Raw genomic sequence first — 24,383 nt, 5'->3', positions numbered from 1 at the left:
ATGATAGTGTTATAATCTTTGGTAGTAAACACAAAAGATATCCTAGAAGAATAAAAGTGGAAGGGATATAGTACAAGATAAGGTGGAATTTTTTTTTAGAAACCATGCCACTGTTTAGGCAATGGTTTTAGATTTTGTATGAATACAACATAATCTCACCTGATATTTGAACTATCAAATATAAAGTTGTTTGCCACCAAATTCCTACACATTTCAAAACAAAGGAAATTGCATTAACATCAATGGTATCACTCATACTACTAACAAAAAAGAAAGAATAAGGATTTTGGAATAGATTCTAGTTGTAGATCCCATCTGTAATAATCTGAAATAAAATAGAAAATAGAAGAGAAGAAGATGGAAGAGAGAAAAACAATGGAGGAAGAAGAAAATGGAAGAAAGGGAAGAAGGAAGAGAATAATTCGAAAATCTCTCTCGTCCCCCATAATTATCTTTTATTCTTTAATTGTAATGTGAGGACAATTACATGAATACCCTTAGTAGGGCGGCTAGCACTAAAACATAATTGTATTTTGGGCATCCATATATGGACATTAATGTAATTATTTTCTTTAGTATAAAATGAAATGTTTTGGGGGTTAACAGTAACACACCCTCTTGTCCCGTAACCTCTCTTCTGTTTCCTCTTCTTTTCTTCTCGTAGAGAAACTGGTCCAGATGGGCCCTAGTGCTTTACTTTGTTTCTTTTTCTCTTATTTGTTATGTTAGTGTTAATGGGCCTTGTCCACATGGGCCTGTTAACCATCTTTTATTTCTTTTAACTGATTTTTTTTAAGATAAATAAAAAGAAATTTTATTGCTAAAAGGAAAAATAGTACATCATAACTAGGTGACAAGATGTCACCCCCTCTTGATTACAGAAATGTAAAGCCACAAAACAAAAAGAAACACCATTTCAGAAATAAGACAAATCTCAGCAATTCTATCAAGAATTAAGAGAAGACCAACATTAGTTGAAAGGGGGGGTCTTGTCGAGAGTAATTTGACAACTATATGCCTGCCAATCTGAAACAAAATAGAAAATAGAAGAGAAGAAGAAGATTGAAGAAGATGGAAGAGAGAGAAACAATGGAGGAAGAAATGGAAGAAAGGAAAAAAGGAAGAGAATAATTTGAACATCTCTCCAGTCCCCCAAAGTAATCTTTTATTCTTTATTTGTAATGTGAACACAATTACATGACTACCCTTAGTTAGGGAGGCCAGCACTGAAACAATAATTAAAAATAAGAAAACAGGCCCATAACTAAGGCCCACTACTCATAAACATAAAACATAAACAAAACTAAATAAAAGAAAGAAACTAAGGCCCATTCAGCCCATCATCTGTGCAATTCTGTTTAACTAAGTTGATTAAACCAACATCAGGTACCTTTTAACTAAAATTACTTGTATTGTGTCATCTTCCACCAAATTAATAGTAAAACTATTAGCATCCATTGCAAGCTTCTAAAATATATTCTACCTCATTATAAGAGAAAAAAGAGGATTCTAGTGCTAAACCTGTAAAACAACATCTAATAACACAATATATTTTACTTAAATTTAAATAGTAAAAGGATATTCTTGAGCTTCTTCATACATACAGTTGTAGGTCTGATGTCACCCATGAAGGAAAGCTTCCTGAGAGTTGGTTATATGACAAATCACTGTTACCAAAAATAATAATAATAATAATTAGAACACATTTAAGCAAAACAAGTACAGCTTCTTCAAAATAATGACATTATATAGGCTTAATCAAATAGCAAGTGCTTTAAGTGCAGAAACCCTAATGCATCATTTGATGGTTTTCACTAAAGGAGAATTTCCGGATCAAGGCAGTGTAACACAATAAGTGAAAGTAGTAGTTAGATTTATAGTTTTGCATATTTAGTATTAAAGTATACAGGTCATTTGACTAGGTAAATTTTACCAAAGAAACTAATTGGTATAAAAGTATACAAGTCATTTGACTAGGTAAACTTCACCAAAGAAACTAGTTGGCATTAATACCATTTTCCAAAACATGGGTGTATCCCTGGTGAAAAGATAAAGAAGTTTATAATGATAAAATTCATTATAGGGCTCTTTCCTTTTTATTATGTCTTTTAAACACCATATGTTTGAACTAATGATAAGAGGCTTTCCTATATGCCAAAAGTGGGAAGTGCCCAAATCATTCTACAAAGTTAAATGCCATTGGCCATAAGAACATACATATTGAGAAGACTTGAACTCTTTTGAGAAGGAAGAGCACCAAATAAACTATTGTTCCCGAGAAACCTGTTCATTGCAATAATCAAATGCTAAGTTTAGGGAAAAAGTAATCTCCAACAAGGGCTAGGGAAAGCCTCCCTCTTACATATAAGTGAGGGAAGAGATAACCCTACAAGTGAGAGAGAGAACTCAAATTGAATAGAGAGCTTGGAATCTGGCCAGTTAGATTGTTGAAACTTAAATCCCTGCATATCAACTCAAAAAACTGAAATTAGAACATGATTCACCAATGTTACTTCCCTTCTTTTATTTCTTCATTTCTCCTTTCTCTCTTAACAGGAATGATTGCTGTAAGATTATTAACAAGAATATGTATCATTATGGAGAAAGTAATTACTTACAATCGTTGCAACTTTTCATACTCTCCGATGTTTGATGGGATGGTACCAGATATCATATTGTTTCTCAAAACTCTTTATAGAATAAGTGTTAATGTCAGTTACGAAACATGCATTAAATAAATAAGTATATATTGCATGGATTAGGAGAATTTCTTACAATGTGGTTAAAGCCTTCATATCTTTAATGAAATCCAACGTAGAACTGACATTAGATAATTCACTTATTCTCCTATATAATAGTATCACACAGTTAGTAAACTAAATCATGTGTAAGAAGCAGCCGGATTTTAGAATGACTAAAACACTCACAGATCTGTTAATAAAGTCAAGTTAGAAAAGCTAGCCGGTATTGGACCTTGAAAAGAATTCCCTTGAAATCTCCTGCAAAAAGATTAACGTTATCAGTGAAATGCAGTTCAATGTAAATAAAAGAAGCATATGAGGTAAAGGAACGTATACTACTAATACCCTATAAACAGTACAAAGATGTATCCAAAGACAAAATCATCTTAGATTACAATTCAGTAAGCTTCGTCCAGTTCCCAATGAAGTCAGGTATCTTTCCTGTAAAATTATTATCTGAAGCCCACCTGACATAGAAAAAGGTTTTCCAACAAAAACAATCATGCATCAAAAGGTATGTCACCACTCATTCAAGGAAAACAAAACACTATTAATTAAATAAGCTAGTAATAATTACAATGTCTTACATAATCCGCATGTTTACTAGGCTACCAAATGACGTAGGGATCTCTCCACTTACTCCAGAACTGTCTATGTACCTGTGAAGTTGAGAAAGAAAGAATTAAACTCAAGTCCAAATTTTCTTGGTCATTCTTTCATTCTGTCAGTTTTTTCCTTAATCTTCTTATTGAATACTGTAGTGGAATTTGGAGATATAAAAAATGCAATGCATATTTTAATGCATAATTGTGATTGGAAAAACAGCTGATACTTCTTAACTATCATTGATAAGTATGCTCATGCTTGAGACATACTCACATGAAATACAAAGGCTATAAACAAAACAACCAGCAGCAAGTTTTGTTAGGCTATTCACCAACAAAGTTTAAGCCCAACCAAGTATATGCATGCCAAATTTTACCATTATTGCCATTTAACAAGTGGGTTAAGACAATTTCCTCAAGGATTTAAATTGGTACAACAGTTGGCTTGGCAAAGCCTGAATTCCTGAGTACAGGCCTCAAGCACATTAGTACCCTCAAGAGAGATCCGAGATACATAATGCTAGACTCATTGAAAAACCTCACAGTAGGAAATCAGATTCATATTTCTCTTTCTCAAGAATACAACATATGTACATGCACATGATTAATACTTACAATTCTTCAAGTTTGACTAGATTCCCAAGTTGAGAAGGAAGTGCTCCAGAGAAATTATTTGAGCTAAAAGACCTATACAAAACACAATGTTAGCATATAATCATCTCATTTACCAATAAATCTAAGCTCTTTTATTCATCTGTACTTTTTAGCATGGCATATGATCCCACCCAACTCAACCTGATATTGTGCATGTTATATAAATAAGTGTACACTACATATTTACACTAGCATGTACATCTAAACTATATAATCAACCAAGATCCAAACCCATACACAAATGTGTACAAACACAGATATACATTATGCATGTTATGTATATGGATCTTTTTGAAGCTATGTACATTATATTTATATGTTTTATGTAATGAAATCTTTATGTATTTTTCTTTTATTTTGTTTCTAAAAAAGACTAGATCTTTCATGACTGGAAGAAGTGCAAAACATGAGGAAAAGAAATTTCATGCACAACCAACCCAACCAAACCCAACTAATCCCACCCAAATCCAGCCTGATTAATGTTGTATGTGGTTCATGCTGGGCTTGAATTGGCCTATTTGGGATTTGACCTTAGGTAGAACCAAAGTTTGAGGTCATTGAGTTCACCCTGGTTGCTCCTAAATCCAGCACCATGCATTCAAGTTGCAGCTGTAGTCAAATTGGGAACTTTCCTATTCCTAGGTTATCAACTTCAATTGTTTTTTCATTTTTAGTTTTAGAAAACAAACACGTAGATACAGAAAAAAAATATATATATGGGGATAACTTACAGAGAAATCAGGTCCTTGAGGTTTCCGATCGCCTTGGGAATGCTTCCAGATAACGCATTGATTGCAAGTGACCTAGGATAATGAAAAGTAAATATTAAAATAGAAAATGGTATATAACAAACGGAGTATCAGTTATAATTATTTCATAAGCTTGTCCAAGATAACCGTTAATATATAAAAGAATGTTTTATACTAAGTAGTATTTTCATTAAATTAAAAGGAAAAGAGGTTACAAATTTTGTGAAGAGTTTTCACCATAATGAAATGCATTATTACTAACTAGAAAAAGCAAAGCAACTCCCATCCAACATTATGTTCCCATGTTATACATTCTAAGATGCCCATAAGTTAGACCAAAATCCTTCCTCAATTTTTTAAACTCTGAATGTGATAGTGCCCAATCAACAACCATGATCCTATGTTAGAAGCTAGTTTACATCTTGGTCATACTTTATCTTCAAATATCTGTTTGCCCCACTCTCTCCAAAAACCTCATCTAATAGAAAAAGGGAGGTCCTGAAACATCTAGTATTTGTGACCTTCAATTCTATGTGAGATTGCAATTATCTCCTCTGTTGATATGGGTCTTTCTTTTTAACTTTTTATAGTTTTAAGCCCCAGGGTAGTTGGGATCAGCTACCAACACACGGTGCCAACAGCATCCTAACCAGCCATTGCAGCCATACATCGGGAGATGTTCCCATGAATGACAAGGAAGATGTTCCCAATGTGAGGCTGCAGTGGCCAGTTGGGACAGGGTTGGTAGTGTTTTGTTGGTAGCACATCCCTACCCAATGGAGGGTAGCCACCATAAATTTTATTAGTAATAATCCAAAGAGATTCTATACAAGATGAAATTCCAGTTCATATTATAACAAGACAAGTCTGAAATTTCATTAAAAAGAAAAACAAAACAAGATAATTATGTCCGTTAAATATAAGGAATGCCAAGGCCATCAAGGATAATTGCTTGGTTTATTTGGGAAGGCACATCCCCAATGCTTTCGAATAGTTTATTGGCCTCGTGATCACAAGAAAGTTTAGCTAGTATATCTTCCACACCATTCCCTTCTCTAAAATATTGAATAAAAGAATCATACAAACTTTGAAAAGAGTAGAAGTTGCTGATTACAGTTTTAGATGAATGCCTTGTGAAGAAAAGAGAAGAAGTTGAAAGGTTTCAGTAGTAGAGAAGAAGAAAGGAGAAGAAAAGAGAGTGGGATGTCGCCAGAATTGAATAGATCTGGCCACCAACCCCTCTTTGAATTATATACTTAAAATAAAATAATGAAAGATTACAAAAATACCCTTAGTAGGGCGGCTACTTTAAGTAGCTGACCAGTCACAACTTAAAAACATAAACTAATGGGCCTAAAGCCCAATAACTTCCTAACTTAACAACTTAAAAATCAAAAATAAATGACTGGGCCCAATAACTTGAAATCGGCCCAACTCAACACTCCCCCTCAAGTTGAAGTAAATGTCACACATTCCCAACTTGCGTAAATCATGCTCCAGTTTGTTCCTTGCAACACCTTTTATGAGAACATCAGCAAACTGCAAATCAAAAGCAATGTATGGAAGACAAACTTCCCCTAAAGTCACTCTTTCTCTTATGAAATGTCTATCCACTTCAATGTGCTTTGTCCTGTCATGCTGAACTGGGTTGTGGGCAATGTTAATTGCTGCCTGATTATCACAGTACAGAATCATAGGCTCTTCTGCCTCAACACCAATCTCTCCTAACAAGGAGGGGATCCAGAGAAGCTCTGAAACTCCACGTGCCATGGCTCTGTATTCAGCTTCTGCACTTGATCTTGCCACAACTGTCTATTTCTTACTTTTCCACGAGACTAGATTACCCCCAACAAGAGTGCAGACTCCTGATGTAAATCTCCTGTCATCAAGGCATCCTGCCCAATCAGCATCTGTATAAGCCTCTAGCTTCAACTGTCCATAGTCAGCAAATAGTATGCCTCTGCTTGGGTGTCCCTTCAGATAAGCAAGAATCCTATCAACAGTCTCCCAATGTTGGACTCATGGGGCATGCATGTATTGACTCACCACACTCACTGCATAGGAAATATCTGGTCTTGTCATACATAAATATAGTGCAGACTCCTGATGTAAATCTCCTGTCATCAAGGCATCTTGCCCAATCAGCATCTGTATAAGCCTCTAGCTTCAACTGTCCATAGTCAGCAAATAGTATGCCTTTGCTTGGGTGTCCCTTCAGATAAGCAAGAATCCTGTCAACAGTCTCCCAATGTTGGACTCAGGGGGCATGCATGTATTGACTCACCACACTCACTACATAGGAAATATCTGGTCTTGTCATACATAAATATAGCAGTCGCCCCACAAGTCTCTGATATCTCGCAATGTCCTTTACCAGCTCACCTACTGATGCATTAATTCTATGATTCTGATCAAAAGGAGTATTGGCAGCGTTTGTTCCAAGCTTCCCTATTTCTTGTAAAAGGTCCAGAACATACTTCCTCTAAGAAATAAAAATTTCATGTTTTGATCTTGCAACCTCAATGCCCAAGAAGTACCTCAGCTCCCCAAGATCCTTAATTTCAAATTCTCTATGTAGATTCTTCTTCAAACTGTCAATCTCACTTACGTCATTTCCTGTGACAACAATATCATCCACATAAACAATCAGGACTGACACCAAGGGCCCCCTCCGCTTCACAAACAAAGTATAGTCTGATTGAGTCTGAGTGTAGCCAAAAGCAATCATGGCCTTCCTGAACCTGTCAAACCATGCTCTGGGAGACTGTTTTAAACCATAAAGTGACTTCTTCAGTCTGCATACCATCCCTTTTTCAGCATCACTATAGAAACCAACAGAAAGATCCAACATACACTTCTTCTTGCAAATCTCCATTCAGAAAAGCATTTTTTACATCAAGTTGAAACAGGAGCCAAGAGTAGGTGGCAGCAAGAGAGAAAAGGATCTGAACATAGTTCATCTTTGCAACTGGTGCAAAGGTCTCTAAGTAATCAATGCCATAAGTTTGGGTGTACCCTTTGGCAACCAGTCTGGCCTTATACCTTTCTATGCTTCCATCTGCCTTGTATTTAATTGTATAAACACATCTGCATCCAACAATCTCCTTGCCCTCTAGTAGATCCACAATTTCCCATGTTTGATTCTTAATTAAGGCTTCCATCTCTTCCTACATATCTGTCTTCCACTCAGGTTTGGAGAGAGCCTCACTGACACCCTTAGGTATAAACACAGAGTCAAGAGAAGAAAGGAAAGCACGATAGAAAGGAGAAAGTCCACTGTAGGATAGGTAATATGAAATAAATGAGCAGTGCACTTTCTCTCCCCTTTTCTGAGTGCAATAGGCAGGTCCAGGTCATCTGTAATGGGATTAGTAGAATCAATAGGAACTGAAACATTAGAGGGATCAAGAGGAATACCTAAGTCCATATCAGCCGAATCTAGAGTCTTCAAGGAACCGATAGGAAGTGATGTGAGTTCTTCTGCAGTGGAATCAACCTCCCTATGAAGTCGCTATCGTAACGCTGAGAAGCAGGACACAAGGGAGGTGGTAAGATAGGTGACATAGGAGGATCAGACATAGGAACTGGAACTGGAAGAGGAAAAGACTGCTCACTCACTTCCCCAAAACACTCCCCCTGTGAAGGATCCTTTGAGAAAAAGGATGTGGACTCAAAAAAGGTGACATCCATAGTAACATACCGACTCCTAGAGACTGGATCGTAGCAGAAGTACCTTTCTGATTTTCTGTATACCCAAGAAAAACACACTTCTTTGCCTTTGGATCGAGCTTCGAGCGGTGAGGACCAAGAACATGTGCAAAGCAAACACACCCAAACACCTTGAGAGGAATGTGGAACATCTCCCCCTTAGGAAAAAGGAGGCTGAATGGGGTGTTGAATCCAAGTATACGAGAGGGCACCCTATTAATCAGGAAGACTGCTGTGAGAACTGCATCACCCCAAAACCGAATTGGAACAGTAGGTCATCATGCTTCTTGCAATCTCAACAATGTGTTTGTTCTTCCTCTCTGCAACATTCTACTGTGGACTGTAAGAACAACTACTCTGATGGATAAATCCATACTCTAACAGATACGAAGCAAGGTTCTTTTCAAAATATTCCTTGGCATTGTCTGATCTAAATACCTTCACTTGTACCCCAAACTGTGTTAGCACCATCTGATGAAATTGCCAAACCAAGGATGGTACCTCATCACGAGAACTCATTAAGTAAATCCAAGAATACCAAGAAAAATCATCCACAAATAAAAGGAAATATCGATAGCCACCCATAGAAGGATAGTATGGTCCCTACACATCAAAAGCAGATGAACACCTTTTATTACTAGCTTTAAAGGAATGTCTACAATGTTTTCCAAGCTAACAACCTTCACACTCTAAACTGGACAAATTAACAGACTCAAATAGCTTTGGAAATAAGAAACACAAAGAAGAAAAAGACATATGACCCAAACGATTATGCCAAAGCACAATCTGACTCACAGACTCTGACTCAATATCCCTGCTAACATGATGACCCTGATGATGAGGAAGCACATTCAGGAGGTAGATTCCATTCACTTCACGACCACTCCCAATCGTCCTCTTTGAATCCAGATCCTGCAAAACACAATGACCAGGAGAAAAAAATCACTGAGCAATTCAAGTTCTTAGTCAAACTACTAACAGATAACAAGTTAGTACTCAATTTGGGAACATAAAGGGCAGAGGTTAGGGAAATGAAACCAGTAATCTTGACAGACCCCTTTCCAGCAATGGGAACTTGAGATTCATCCGCTATGGAGACTCTGTCTCTACCAGAACAAAGTTGGTAAGAAGAAAAAATAGTAGAACTATGGGTCATGTGCTCTGAGGCTCCAAAATCTATACTCGAAGGAGATCCCTCCTTATCTGTAGTAGAAACATAGTTTGTAGTGGCATGTGAACTACTTGTATGAGCAAAGGAAGTAGAATGTGCTCCACCAGAACCACCTGTACCTATCTGTCCACCCGTTACTGGATTAGGGCTGACTGTATCTCGCTGATTTAGGAACTACCCATACCTCTCAAGTTCGGCCCTCACTACAGCAGCTGCAACAAACTCCAAAGTAGTTGTAGTAGGGGGGCCAGGTATGTCATCAGTGACTGCCATGTTAGCATTTCCCTTCTTGTTTTCAAGTCTATTCGGCACAAAATGAGGGTGAAGCTTCCAGCAAGTATCTCTTATGTGTTTAGGCTTCTTATAGTAATCACAAAGCAAATCCTTATTATCTTCCTTCCTAATTTCACTGCCACCCCGGTCTCCACTCTGTTTAGGTTTCACAATACTGACCACGGCTGATTGTTCAAAACCAGAATTCTTCATCATCACATTCCTCCTACTCTCTTCCCCTGATACAAAGGCATATGCCTGAGAGAGTGTAACATTGTCCCTAGAAAGGATATGTTGCCTTGCAATATCATATTCGGGATTAAGACCAGCAAGAAATCCAAAGACTCTATACTTCTCTAAGAGCTTCTGGTAGGCAACTGCATCCTTGGTGGTTTCCCAAACAACTATCTCCAGTGGTCAATCTCCTGCCACAGGGTTTCAAGGGCTGAAAAATAAACAGCAATAGGTCTATCCCCCTGCCTAGTAGCAATAATCTGATTCCTCAACTGATAGGTCCTAGCAACATTTTCACTCTGTGAGTAAGTTTCTGCAAACCCATCCCATGTTTCCTTGGTTGTATTTGCCCACAAAAAATTTTTACTTATATGAGGCAACATCGAATTACACAACCAAGTCATTACCATATAATTTTCTTGTACCCACCGGGAACTGTTAGTCTCGGGTTTCACTTCCTTACCAGTGATATACCCCAACTTCCCACGATCACCAATGGCCATCTTTGCAAATTGTGACCTTTTTAAATAGTTTGTACCATCTAACTTAACTGTAGTGATGGTCCCAACCCCAAAAAGGTCTCCGACACCTCCTCTCACTGGTCTCATTTCACTCTCGGGTTTGTTTTCAGCTCCTTTACCCTCCATAATTCTCAAAATAGGGTTAGAAGGTCACTTTAAGATGGAAGAATATGAAATAAATCCCTTCAGGTACCACAACACCCTTCTGGTACCCCAGATGATCCTCCCACAAAAGATTCCCTTTCTACAGAACGGGAAAAGAGAGAGAAGAGGCAGCCGCTCTCTCCAAAGACCTCCAAAAAAGGTAGGACTTGAACTACCCTCTTCAGAAAACTCCAAGGAACCCTAAAAAATTAGGGCGCCACTTCCTAGGTCAAAATTGAAGAGTCCTACAAAACCAGGACTCTCCCCCTTTCTCCAGTTCTTCCTAAATTTGATGAAAAACCCTAGACCAACTACAAGGCAAAACAGATCCACCAAAAAATCCAAAAACTGGGCTTACCTGAGATCTTCGATCAACCTCTCAAATCACCATGCAGTCGGCCGATCTAGGGCTGCATGATAGAGCAGCTCAAGAAACCTTCGGCCTGCTCTGATACAAAGTAGAAGTTGCTGATTACAGTTTTAGATGAATGCCTTGTGACGAAAAGAGAAGAAGTTGAAAGGTTTCAATAGTAGAGAAGAAAAGAGAGTGGGATATCGCCAGAATTGAATAGATCTGGCTGCCAACCCCTCTTTGAATCATATACTTAGAGTAAAATAATGAAAGATTACAAGATTGCTCTTAGTAGGGCGGCTACTTTAAGTAGCTGAACAGTCACAACTTAAAAACATAAACTAATGAGCCTAAAGCCCAATAACTTCATAACTTAACAACTTAAAAATAAAAAATAAATGACTGGGCCCAATAACTTGAAATCGACCCAACTCAACAAAAAGCAAATGGTCGGACTCACCCTTAGACAAACTTGTTTTAGCCTTGGTGTCTTGCAACCAAAGAAGAGGGGAGAAAATTTATGGAAGGAAGCCAGGGCAGTGACTATCTGGACACTTTGGGAAGAAAGAAACAAAAGAATTTTTAAGAAAAGGGGCAGGTCCAAGGAAGATATTATTGGAGGGTACAATGTACAGGGTTATCCAATGGATAAAAACAATGGAAGCATTCCAAGGGTTTGAAGTAGATGATATCTAGAGGTGCGAGTTGGGAGGGTTTAGCCGAGTTTATGGTCAACCCAGGCTCGGCCCTAAAATTTGGGCTTAAGGCCCGAGCCCAAGGTCAAGCCTGATCTTCCCAACCCGAGCACAGCCCCCACTATAATTTGATGCACTCAGGTTGGGCATGGGCCCGGGTCGAGCTCAGGTTGGTCAATGAACCCACTCTAAAATTATACACATATATATGTGTTTATGTATATAGGTAAATATGTAAGCAAAATATGTATAGGTATGTATGTATGTATGTAAGCAAAATATGTATGTATGTATGTATGTACTAGTAAACGTGTACGTGCATTTGCACGTGGCAATATCTCTAAGATAAAGCTATTTATAATTTATGATCATTTTTTATAATTTATTTATCCAAAAATTAATTAAGGTATTATGTGGGCAGTTTCTGAACAGTTATAATTCATGGTTCCAATACCCTGGTAGTTTTTGAATGGTTATAAGTGGGTAGTTTCTAAAGTGAGAATAAAGAACATATATACCCTCTTTATACTCGTTATATGCTTAGACAAAAGGGTAAAAACATCAAATAAAAGAAAAAAAGGGCATTCGCTCTTTTATAAGTAGTATAGATATATATATATATATATATATGTATGTACATATGTAAATATGTATGAAAATTTTACATATATATATATATATATATGTATATATGTAAATATGTATGAAAATTTTACATATATACATATGTATGTATGAATGAGTATAGTTGGACCACTGGGCTTGGGCCAGGTTCGGGCTACCTAGGCTTGGGCCCAGCCCAAAAATTAAAAAATCCTGACTTCATGGGCCCATGCCCACCCCGATGACCGAAAATCCAAGCCCAGCCCATGTAAAAAGATTTTATAACTTTATGTATCTTTTATAACTTTTCTCGCCTCTTCAAAGCTCCGAAAACCCCATATTTGCTAATGTTGCTCATTCATCTTAATAAAAGATATTTTTAAAAAGACAATTAAAGTTATAAAATCTTTTTCATAGGGATTAACAATTTAAGACCCTAATATGGACTTGTTTAGGCTTGCATCAAGGGGCTTGATTGGGGGCTCAGGGGTGGACGCCCTGGCCCAGCCGCTAAGCATAAAAAACAGAAAAAAAATTAAAGAAGTCACAAAATTTCGAAAGGCGTGTGCCTGGACTGAAGCGCAAGGTGCACCAGTTGCACACCTTTTGAAAGTGTTGGGACTAGGGGCTAGGTGAAGCGCATACCATAAAATATGCCTCGCCTATGCACCTAGGCACGCCTTTTAAATAACTGATCATTCATATTGCCATATGTTACTAATATGTATGCTAATGGTCTGATACATTCTATTATATACTACATATGTCATTTGTATGTTGTTTTAAAGTTATACTATTCAAATTTAAAAAGATCCAAGGGTTTTAAGGACAAAATAAAAGGGAATAAAGAATATAAGTAAAGGGATTATATACTACAGCAGCTGCTGCAGCTCTACCCTTGTCCTGGATATGTTGATTTGTCATGTTTTGAAAGACTTATAATGTTCTTAAAAAAGAAAATGCTTTTCTTAGTTAATATTCCTGTTGAAAGGTATATAAAACTAGGGAATTAAGAAAAATTTAGTATTTTTATTTTATGAAATTCTTATGGCCTGGGCATCACATAGGTGCCCACCTAGGAGACTAAGCGACTAAGAATCACCTAGATGCCTTGACAACTATGGGTGGTCTGTGTGGCAAAGGTGGTATTGTTAGAGATGGTCATGGAGGTGGTAGTGATGCAGGGGGCTGTTAGAGGTCAAGGCATTGGAGGACGTGGTATAGTGAGTGTGTCCATTCTGGATGTGAAGGACACACAACAAACTTCAGTTATGATTTACATGACCCACCATCTACATGGGCCAATTGTGCTTTAGTTGGAGAGGACTGTCATACAACTAAATCAGGTTAGGTGATTATTTAAATAATCGCGTGACTCGAATGGAAAGGCCTTTGAGTGACCCAACAGGATGTCTCGAGGTTCTGAGCATGTGGCTTAACTGGTTCCGTGTGAAGTATTACATGGCCAAGTGGGTCTCATTAAAGATTGTGATTCACATCTATCACCATCTTCCTTAGTTCAAGGTACTTGCCTAAAGTTTGCATCTCGTCCAATTGGAGTTTCAAATGAAGCTCAAGCTTGCAGCATTGATCTATTTAATGGAAGGAAGAAAAATCAGAGCAGGGAGGATAGATTAACAAGAGAAAGGTCTTAGGTCTTAACAGACCAAATTTCAAAAGAAGTGGGACACTGAATAGAAGTGTTTCGTCTGGAATTAGAAAGAGAAAGGGAGAAAGGTGGATTCGGGTGATCACCAAGTATGATAAGAGCAGTAAGCAGAGGATTATTGGTGGAACAGGTGTGAACCTTGATGACTGCCTAAATGAGTGGTGTTGACTCTGCTTTGAGTAAGAAGAAACAGGAGAACAAAATGAGTGGTCTTGACTCTTATTCTGGTCCGAGTGGGATGATGAAAAATAATGATGGCAATGACACTAGATCAGGGTGTGTGGCTCTCCGGAAATAGGTGGATAGAGAGGTCATGATTGGTAAGAGCCTGGGTTTGTTTTTCTGGGGTGGTGAGGAGTTTGCTAGAAGAGTCTTTGAGGAGTTTGAAAGGAGGAGATGGGAAGAGAAGTTGAACAAAAAAGTTCATCAGGAAGGAGACAAGATTTGGGACAAAGATGATCCAAGCCAGGAGGATGAGCTCATGGAGGAAGATCAAGGCCTCAGTTGTTGTGCAAGGAGGGATTGCGTTTTTTATCAGAGGTTGTGTTGGTTGTATATGCTTTCACGGGGATTCCTCTTGGGTTTTTTCCCTCGTCTTTGCTTGAGGTTGATTGGGTGAATCTTAAAGTTTTGTTACTTAAGTGGTTTTTTGGGTTTTAGTATGGGGCTTTTTGAGGTCTTTGTTGAGTTCTTTGGGTGTGTTTCCTCTTCGGGTGATGTCTTATCACCTTCTTATTGTGTTCTTTTTCCTTTTCTCAGGAAATTTTATTTTTATTCTTCAAAAAAAAATGACTCCTCTGCCTTGAATTCTGGAAAGGAGAAGGAGATGATATCCATTACCCATGAAGAGTATGAAAAACTTCATCTATCTTCACTACCCTAACTAAGTCAAGTATAACTTGTCTTACATCTTCTTCTAGATCTTGGGTTATAAATTCTGGAGCCTCAGTCCATCTGACTGGGTCTACAAATCATTTTGTTTCTCTATCCCCTTCCTCCACTTCCCAAACTGCTACTTTAGCTATTGGTACTACCCCAACCACTAAATTGTAAATGATTTTTTTTCCTTCTCCCACTTGCCAAGGAATAGAAGAATTTTGTATTGCCATTTTTTTACTTTTGTATTGCCATCCCCTTCCACTAGCCATTTGCACCTGGATTTTTGCCTCCAAGATATCTCTTCTTTCCTCAAGATGCCCTCTAATTCTCTCTTAATCTTCCATCTCTCTTTTCTATCCTCCTCTGAAGCACTCAAGGCCTCCTCATCTAATTCCCTTGTCTTTTTCAATTTTTTTAAAACCTGCTTTGATTTGTTATTAATGCATTCCCTAGGTCCATACCCACAAGAAAAAGGTAAACAGGTCTAACCAAGCATAAGAAATAAAGAGAACTAAGCCAGCTTGGGCTATCATGCCTAGCATGCTAAGCCCCAAGGGATAGCAGGTAAGAATTGACCTGTTATCTATTTTAAGACATTAAGTCACACCATGTGAACTTAAAATAAGAGAGTGTAAGAGAGAGAGAGAGAGATAGAGCAAATGAATGAAAAGAATATTATAAAATATTACACAATCAAATAAATGGAACATGACTTAGGTTTGGTTTGGTCCAGCCAGTTATTAGTATCAAATAATAAATGGGATTCAGGGTTGGGAGGGAGGGAGGGAAGAGAGAGAGAGATGTAGGAATAATTTCTTAATACCAAATTGACATAAGGTGGTTGTGGAGTTTAACGAACAAGTTCTCTAGTATCAATTTAATGCAGAACCAAGATGGAAAATTGTCTAAGTATGGTCAAATACAGGTCATAAATAAAAACTATAGAAAATTCACAAAAATTAATGTTTCAAGCAAGGATTTGTGAAAACTTGAAGTTTTTAGTAATGAACAATGTGTAAGGTGATGGAGTGAATGTTGCAGGTAGTGATGAGATTGGAGCTGGAAAGGGTTGAGATCAGAAAAACAACCAGAGGTTCTTAATGTAAGGTGATGAAGTAGCAATGGTCTGTGGAGTTTCTGAAAGTTAGCTGCAGGTAGTGATGAGATTGGATCGGGAGAAAAGGCAGAGACTCCTGATCTGGAGAATGGGGTAGTTAGGGCTTTGCTGAACTGAGAGATAGGGGAGGAGAATGTGATCCTCCTCTGAGAAAGGAAAGTGGTGATGAAGGCTCTGATACTTCTGCAAGTATCTGAGTATTCTTAATATTCTAAGGGTTCGAAGTCAGATACAAACTCTTGCCTCCAAAGTTTCTCAATTAACCCTTTTCTATAGTTGCTCTTCTCCCGCCTTTAGGGTGTCATGAGAAAAGCAAGGACATGATTAGTGTAGGAATATCTTTTGTCAAAAAGGTATTTCAATTAATTATGCCAGATCAGCACAAGTGGGTACAAGAAAGGAACAAGGAAACTTGGTACTGGACCAAGCATCTCTCTCAGGTCCAAGCGTGTTCCCCAACATCAATCCAGCCATATGCTGTTAACTGTAGTACTGTTTCACACATCAGGGTGCATATGAGACTGTTTCACAGGGTGACTGCTTTGCATACCCATTCATGCTAGCCAATGGTGTCAAGCATATCCATGGCTCTTGCACAATGATACCAGGATACCTTAACATAAGTGTCTTATCATGCAAAATACTTAAATTTTCAATGTAGATTTCATATACGAAACCTTTTTCACCCATGTCCTATTTGCATTGGATAGGGATACAACTTGGGTGGGCTTGGGTTGAGTAGTGGTTAAAATATGAATGAACTAGGCCCAATGCAATGTAAATTCTTCTGATCAGGCATCTAACTTGCACCCCTATATCTGGGTAATAGCTTATGAACAAATTTCTAGTCCATTTATAGATTAATCCACTTTTTCCAAGACTTAAAATATCTTCTTTAGGGTGATACGTCTGTAGAAATAAGGAAACTAGAGAGAGGGAATGAGAGCAGAGTGAGAGGAAAAACTAGAACAACTCTGTGTTTACAAATCAGCCACCGAAGTCATGGACTCAAGTACTCAAATTTTATTATCTCAAAGATTAGAGCAGAGAGTATATAAACACTTGGACAGACTAATATCTTCACAAGCAAGTAACATTTGTCAGCTGCTTGTCATCAACTTGTTGACCTCCTTCAGCTGCTTTCCTCAACTTCTATCAGCTTCTTGTTGCCTCCACTCTTCAGTTTCTTCTTAGCTACATAGATTGACCTCAGGTTTAAGTATTTCATAATGACTAGGATCAACCTTTTATCATATCAAAACATCCCTGGGAAAAAAAAAAGTATCTATATACCATTTTAATATGACTCAACTAAGTGAATTCTACAGCTTAAAGCCCACATACAATATGAAACAACCAAATCACCTTGCCACCCCCAGAAAACACAAAAAAGTACATGGTCAACCGTTCAACTTCTCCATTGGGGAGGGAGGAGAGTTATATGAAGAGAAAGCTGAGACTCAAGACATCTACATTACATGACACAACCAAGGATACAGGATTTAGGGGAAGTGATGGGCAGGATCAGAAACCTCGTTTTGTTTCATTTTCTAGTCTTTGATCGAAATCCTAAAGGAAGATTTGAGAAAAAAAATCCGCTAAAGGAATGAACAGGAGTAGTGCTAATGATATTTCTCCGAAATATCCTAAGGCCAAATATATTTTCAAAAAGTATATATTCCACCACTGCTCAAAATTACATATCCAGGTTATCATGTTGAAATTTCCTGGAGATGAAAACCATCAAAATTTTTTGTAAGAGTAAATGAAGATCATGTCTCTTAACCATTATCTTTAAAATGAGAGAAAAAGGAAATGTGGTTACATCTTCAATATTTGAAGCACTTGGAAGCTCACCACACGCATGCTAAATTGAAAAATATGTACTTTAACATCTTTCTTTTAACTCTTTCTAATGTTATAGAGTGAATTTCACCGTGTAAAATTTTCTTCTTAAAAAAATGACTCACAAGTTTTGCATTGCTGATAACTGGCCGAGGAAAGTAGGCATGGATCCTGTGAAGTAGTTCCTATCCAAATTCCTGCAAGAATGGTAACATAGAAGTAGGAACAAAATAAGTGGAGCAAACAGGTATATCATAACATTTAAACCATGTTTGTGAACCTAAGCTTACAGAATTACAAACAAAATATAAGACCAACTATTCTCTCAAAAGGAACAGAAAGAACAAAAGAAAAATGACACACTATGATGCATGGAATTAGCATGATTAGAGAGATCATATACCCTCTTTCAGAACACAAAGGTCCTAAAAAACTAAGGAACCAGACATCTCATGTTTGTGAACCTAAGCTTACAGAATTACAAACAAAATATAAGACCAATTATTCTCTCAAAAGGAACAGAAGAGAACAAAAGAAAAATGACACAATATAATGCATGAAATTTAACATGATTAGAGAGATCATGTACTCTCTTTCAGAACACAAAGGTCCTAAAAACTAACGAACCAGGCATCTCCTAGATGACTAAGTAATAAAGACCAGGAGAAACACAGAGAATCTGATATACCCCTTTACCAAAGACTAATGAACAGAATTCCTAACAGTCCAAAAGGTCCCTGAAAATGGAAGGGGAATCTAGGTTCCCTTGCCCAAACTCTGCCAGATTAAAGAAAAAAGAGGGAAGATCAGAACTGTCCCTCTTTAATTCCAATTTCTTGCTATTCAGCAAAAAAAATTAATTTCTTGCTTACCTAAGTATCAGAACTTTCAGATCCAGAAAGAGATCAAAAAATCCAAGAAAAATATGTATTACATCCCTCAAAATACCTTAGATTAAACATCCATCTGAAACTTGGTTACATACTGATTCAAAACTCCCACAATACCTGGTTCAAGAAGCTGCTGGAGAGAGAAAGAGTAACCAATACAAGAGACTTCTTGTTTTTCAAGTGCAGATGAAATCTTCATGTCTCTGATACCATGTGAATACCCTGTAGAGAAGATGGAGGGTAGTTCTGTAATTTTAATTTTTCTTTATTGTAAACTAGTAAGCATGTACATTAGTGTTCTGTCTTGTACAGCACTGTACATTTATTTCTTTTGTAAGGACAATCTTGTCCATTCACTTCTTAATATAAATTCTTTCTTTCTAGGTTGGTTCGATCATACTAATCAACCCTAACAGATCTGAACTCTTGGCTTTCTCCCTGTATTCTCTCTCTCACACAGATTAACATGGGTTTGAGGGTTTTCTCTGATTCATCTCCTTTTCCTTTGGACTGTTTGAGGTCTCTTCTCTTCTGAGATTGGTTCTGCATTGTTTTGATCAATCCAAGAACCAGTCTTCTTTGTTCTATGCAACCAGCAAGAGAAATCTCATTGGATCTCTCTTGAAAGGCCGCCTTTTGTGGTAAAACTTGAAAGGAAGTGCCACTTGGCCCTTTTCTGCATATTCTAAATGTTTCATCGAGTTCGGAGAAGGATTGACAGAGATCTATACATCTCTTCTAGGCAGCGGCAATCAGTCTTTCCTTTTTTGGATTGTGCTTTCAGATCTCAGTCTTGCTGTGCTTTGGACACCTTCTCTCGACTATAAGAGGTTTCTTCTCTTATTTTTTGACTTTCTTCAATTGGTTCTCAATTTGTATTGCTCACTTTGGCTAGTTTTGCGTTTTGTTTTACTCAACATGGGTCTTGAAAAGAGTGAAATTATCTTAGTCAAATTTGATGGAAGCAACTATGCACTTTGGAAGTTTCACTTCCAATATTTTGTTGAAGGAAAGGGTATGTGGGGCTATATTGATAGTTCCACATCCATACCCAATGCTAGTGACGTCAAAGGACTGAAACAATGGAAAACTGAGAATACACAGGTTGTTTTGTGGACAATGGACAGTTCATCAAATGGATGTCAAGAATGCCTTCCTCCATGGGCATTTACAAGAAACAGTCTATATGAAACCACCTCCTGGATACTGTGAGAATCCTCTTTTGGTGTGTAAACTAAAGAAATCATTATACGGTCTTAAACAAGCTCCACAAGCTTGGTTTGACCGCTTCTGTACAGTGGTGTTGGAGGTTGGTTTTCAGTAAAGTGCTTCAGATTACTCTCTTTTTACCCTCAAGCAAGCACAAGGGTTGACTCTCCTCCTAGTATTTGTTGATGATATCCTTATCACCGGAGATGATATGGATGGTATTAATAACTTGAAGCTCCTTCTCAGCAACTCCTTCAAAATGAAAGACCTTGGGGCAATCACCTATTTTCTTGGCCTTGAAATTCAGTGATGTCCTCAGGTTATTTTGTCAACCACCAGAAATATGCCTCTGATTTAGTTGCACTAGCTCATTTGACTAATAGTGAACAAATGGGTACACCTTTGGAGCTCAACCGTAAGTTGAATAAGGATGAGGGTGAGCTCCTTCCTTATGCTACTTTATATCGATAGCTTGTAGGTAGTTTATCTACTTGACTATGACTAGACTGGATATTTCTTATGCTGTCCAGCTCGTGAGTCAGTTTGTATCTGCTCCACATCAGCCCCATTTTTCTGCAGTTCTCTGGATCATTCGTTATGTCAAAGGAACGTTGTCTCATGGCTTATTTTTCTCATCTTCTTCCTTTACTCAGCTCCGAGCTTATGCATATGCTAATTGGGCAAGTTGCCCTGACACTTGTCGTTCGACTATTGGCTGGTGTATATTTTGTGGTGATTCTCTGATTTTTTGGAAATGCAAGAAACAACAAACGGTTTCCAAGTCATCTACTGAAGTAGAGTATAGAGCAATGTCCTCTGTATGTAGTGAAATAGTTTGGCTCAAGGCTCTACTTCATAATATGGACATTGATCACTCATCCACCATCCCTTTGTTTGCTGACATGAGTGCAATCACATCAAGATTGCATCCAACCAGGTATTTCATGAGCATACTAAACATATTGAGGTGGATTGTCACTTCATTCGTAACCTTCTTCTTGCGGGTCACATCTCTCTCCCACATGTCTCCTCAGGATTGTAGCTTGCAGATCTCTTCAGCAAAGCTATGACCAAAGCCCAGCATAATTTTCTTATGGACAAACTAATGCTTGTTCCCTAACATCAATTTGAGGGAGAGTGTAGAGAAGATAGAGGGTAGTGTTAACAGATGTTATTTTTCATATGTATAGTACCGCAGGGGTACTATTGTACTTTTACTTCTCTTTATGTTTAATTGTTGTCGCCCTAGTATAAATATAACATACTGTGCCGGCATGCAGTATCTTTTAGAGGCTCTCAGTCCTCTTGTCTCTTCTCTCCTCTCTTCTTCCTGTACAACAGGTAGTTCTGTAATTTTAATTTTTCTTTATTGTAAACTAGTAAGCATGTACAGTAGTGTTCTATCTTGTAGAACACTGTACCTTTATTTCTTTTGTAAGAAAAATCTTGTCCATCCACATCTTAATATAAATTCTTTCTTTCTAGGTTGGTTCAATCATATTGATCAACCCTAACAGATCTAAACTCTTGGCTTTCTCCCTGTCTTCTCTCTCTCACATAGATTAACATACCCCACCCCCCAAAGGGCAATGTTTTATTGATTAGGGAAAACATATTTACAACTACAAAAATGCCCTTTATTAAGAGGACAGACCAAATACAAACGTGATGGTAATACCCTACAAACAAGTTTTTTATAACAGGACCAAGAACAAAAAAATAAATAAATGCACCATTGTTAATGGCATTGCAATAAGGGTGGCACATTGGGTTACATCAAGGTTTTTTGAAACTCTCTATTGAAGATATTGTTAAAAGCTAGGTTTGGTGGCAACTTCTCATAAAAAATAAAAAATAAAAAATTCATTTTCCATGCCTAACAGCCTCCACCCATAGAGAGTGCAATGATGATGAACTTTGATAGCTGTAGCAGAGGCAATCCATGACCTTCGGGCATAGAAGGAACCTTTACGGACTCCTATGGGAACATACTAGCGATATTTCTCAAGACCTCCTGGCCAAGGTAATTCCATATTAGTGGAGATAACAGCAATTGTGCAAGGAATTTGTGTGGCTAAAGTTTTTAACCCTAAGAAATTTGGTAAGAGAAGGAGATCCTAATGTGGTGATGTATCATCAAAAAGGTTGTAGGAGATCCTATCATGTTTTGCTTTCAATGATAAAAAACATATGGAAATTAGTGGGGCATCCCCATACTGAGTGGGAAGTCAGATTTGTGATAGCCACTCCCTTGGCTATTAAATGACTCTTTGTCAAACATTTCTCTAATGAAAAATGGAGCAATGCTTTTGAGATTGTGTTCATGTCTATAGAAAATTCCACTGTTTATCACAAAAGAGGAATGAGAGTGGAAAGGTTTCAGCGAACATCACATTGGAGAGCTAGACTGGACATTGAAGTCAAGAGCTTCCTACTAGAAATATGCAAGGAAGGAAGAAGAACCAGTTTGAAGATAAGGGAAAGCAGCTAAGGTACAATCGTTGTTAACGATAGAACTTTGTTATGGTTGCAAAGAGTGGTCGATGGTGCTAGGCAAGTGGATTGGGGAGTGGTGTGGAAAAGTGAAACTAAGCCAGAGGAAGATATGTGACCATGATTGTAGACCTGTGAAGATATACCTTGATGTACACTATTAGAGTAGTCCTTGTTGTACAGTATCGTATTCATATTATTTTATTTGTTCTTTTTATCATTCAGCCCTGTAAGGGCATTCTTGTAACTGTACACATCGTTTATCTCTTTAATATAAAAGAGACTCTTTAGAGTGGGGGTCAACTATTCTAGACACCCCTAATTCTGTTTTCTTCTTGCTCTCAATTTGGTTCACATGGTATTAGAGCAGGCTGCCCTTTGATCTTCTTTCTCTTTGATCCACCTTGTTTTCTTGATCCATTGAGAACTTGCATCTCTGCCAATTGGTCTTGGACTGTTTTGATCTTTCCAGGAACCTTTTTTTCTGTTTTCTGCGCATCCAGAGAGAGAGATTTTATTGGATCTCTCTCGTTTGACATCCGTTTGCAGCAAGATTTGAAAGGAGTTGTCGCCTAGCACTTCTCAACATACTCTGAAAGTTTTACTGAGATCTGTGAAGTTTTGAGAGAGATCTGGACTTTCCTTTTCTGGATTGTGTGTTCAGTTTTCTTCTTCTATTGAATATTGAACAATCTCCAGTGAAAGTAAGGGGTTTCTTTCTTAGTTTTTGACTCTCTTGGATTCGATTACAGCTTATTTCACTCGTTTTTTATCAAGTTTTACTTCAGTCTAGTTCCTTTAAACTTCAACCGAACCCTATTTTGTGCTATTTTCTTGCTGTAATGGCTTCAGACAGAGGTGATATCATTCCTGTGAAGATGAATGGACAGAACTATGGAATGTGGAAGTTCCATTTTGACTTTTATGTTGAAGGGAAAGGTTTAGAAGGATATCTGAATGAAACGGTCACTAAACCAGCTGAGACCGAGGCCAAGGCTTTACAACAATGGAAGTTGGATAATGGTAATGTTTTGGAGCAGCTACAGTAATCCGAACCAGTGAAGAAGGAAGAAGAAGATGAGGAAGAAGACAAGAGAAAGAGAGAACTGGAGGGTTTAGTCGAAACTGATTAGTCACCCAGTTAGTCGACCCCCTAATGTTTATTAGGTTCTAATTACACTTACAAAGACTAAACTGCCCTCACTTAAGTGTGGGGCAGAGCACTCTAATAAAACAGCCACATAAGCAAAGTACATAACTGACATGAGATTACTAAACTACCCCTATTCGGCTCACTCTAACACTCCCCCTCAAGCTGGAGAATATATGTCATATAATCCCAGCTTGTTACATAGATTGGTTCACTTTCCCTGAGTTTAGAGCTTTTGTAAACAAATCTGCCCATTGATCATTCGAGCCCACATGTTCTGTGTTTATCTCTCCAGCAAGGACCTTCTCCCTCACAAAGTGGCAATCAACCTCTATGTGCTTTGTTCTCTCATGAAATACAGGATTGGATGAGATATGGAGTGCAGCTTGGTTGTCACAATACAGTCTCATAGGTTTATCCATGTGAAACCCAATTTCTTGTAGAAGATTCCTCAACCACACTAACTCACAGGTAGTATGTGTCATGGCCCTATACTCAGCTTCAGCACTACTTTTGGCCACAACCGTCGGATTTTTACTCTTCCACGTCACAAGATTTCCTCCAAGAAATGTGCAATAGCCCGTAGTAGATCTTCTATCATTCACTGAGCCTGCCCAGTCTGCATCTGTATACCCCACTACTTCAAGTTTTCCTCCTACTTTATACAATAGTCCACGGCCT

At 37.9% G+C, this 24,383-nt stretch overlaps 1 protein-coding gene across 6 annotated transcripts in view; it reads right to left on the bottom strand.

Annotated features, from left to right (window-relative positions):
- The window catches only part of LOC104589724 (putative LRR receptor-like serine/threonine-protein kinase At1g56140), a 109,149-nt gene that overhangs the window by 71,067 nt on the left and 13,699 nt on the right, over window positions 1–24,383 (bottom strand). For 5 of the 6 annotated variants that reach the window (XM_088891283.1, XM_088891286.1, XM_088891287.1 and 2 more), the window contains exons 6-17: window positions 18,086–18,157; window positions 4,732–4,803; window positions 3,962–4,033; window positions 3,329–3,400; window positions 3,137–3,208; window positions 2,928–2,999; window positions 2,776–2,847; window positions 2,619–2,690; window positions 2,391–2,462; window positions 2,218–2,283; window positions 1,605–1,667; window positions 160–204 (exon numbers count right to left, since the gene is read on the bottom strand). In XM_088891283.1, the coding sequence (XP_088747409.1) occupies window positions 160–204; window positions 1,605–1,667; window positions 2,218–2,283; window positions 2,391–2,462; window positions 2,619–2,690; window positions 2,776–2,847; window positions 2,928–2,999; window positions 3,137–3,208; window positions 3,329–3,400; window positions 3,962–4,033; window positions 4,732–4,803; window positions 18,086–18,157 (822 nt within the window). Of the gene's footprint in view, window positions 1–159; window positions 205–1,604; window positions 1,668–2,217; window positions 2,284–2,390; window positions 2,463–2,618; window positions 2,691–2,775; window positions 2,848–2,927; window positions 3,000–3,136; window positions 3,209–3,328; window positions 3,401–3,961; window positions 4,034–4,731; window positions 4,804–18,085; window positions 18,158–18,967; window positions 19,007–24,383 lie in introns of those variants that run through there. The other variant, XM_088891288.1, reaches the window with a different exon arrangement.

This window comes from Nelumbo nucifera, chromosome 7 (genome assembly GCF_055504915.1).
Source record: "Nelumbo nucifera cultivar China Antique chromosome 7, China Antique-T2T, whole genome shotgun sequence".
Classification (NCBI taxonomy): domain Eukaryota; kingdom Viridiplantae; phylum Streptophyta; class Magnoliopsida; order Proteales; family Nelumbonaceae; genus Nelumbo; species Nelumbo nucifera.
Note: the sequence above shows the minus strand (reverse complement) of the source record. Positions and strands in the feature narration are given on the sequence as shown.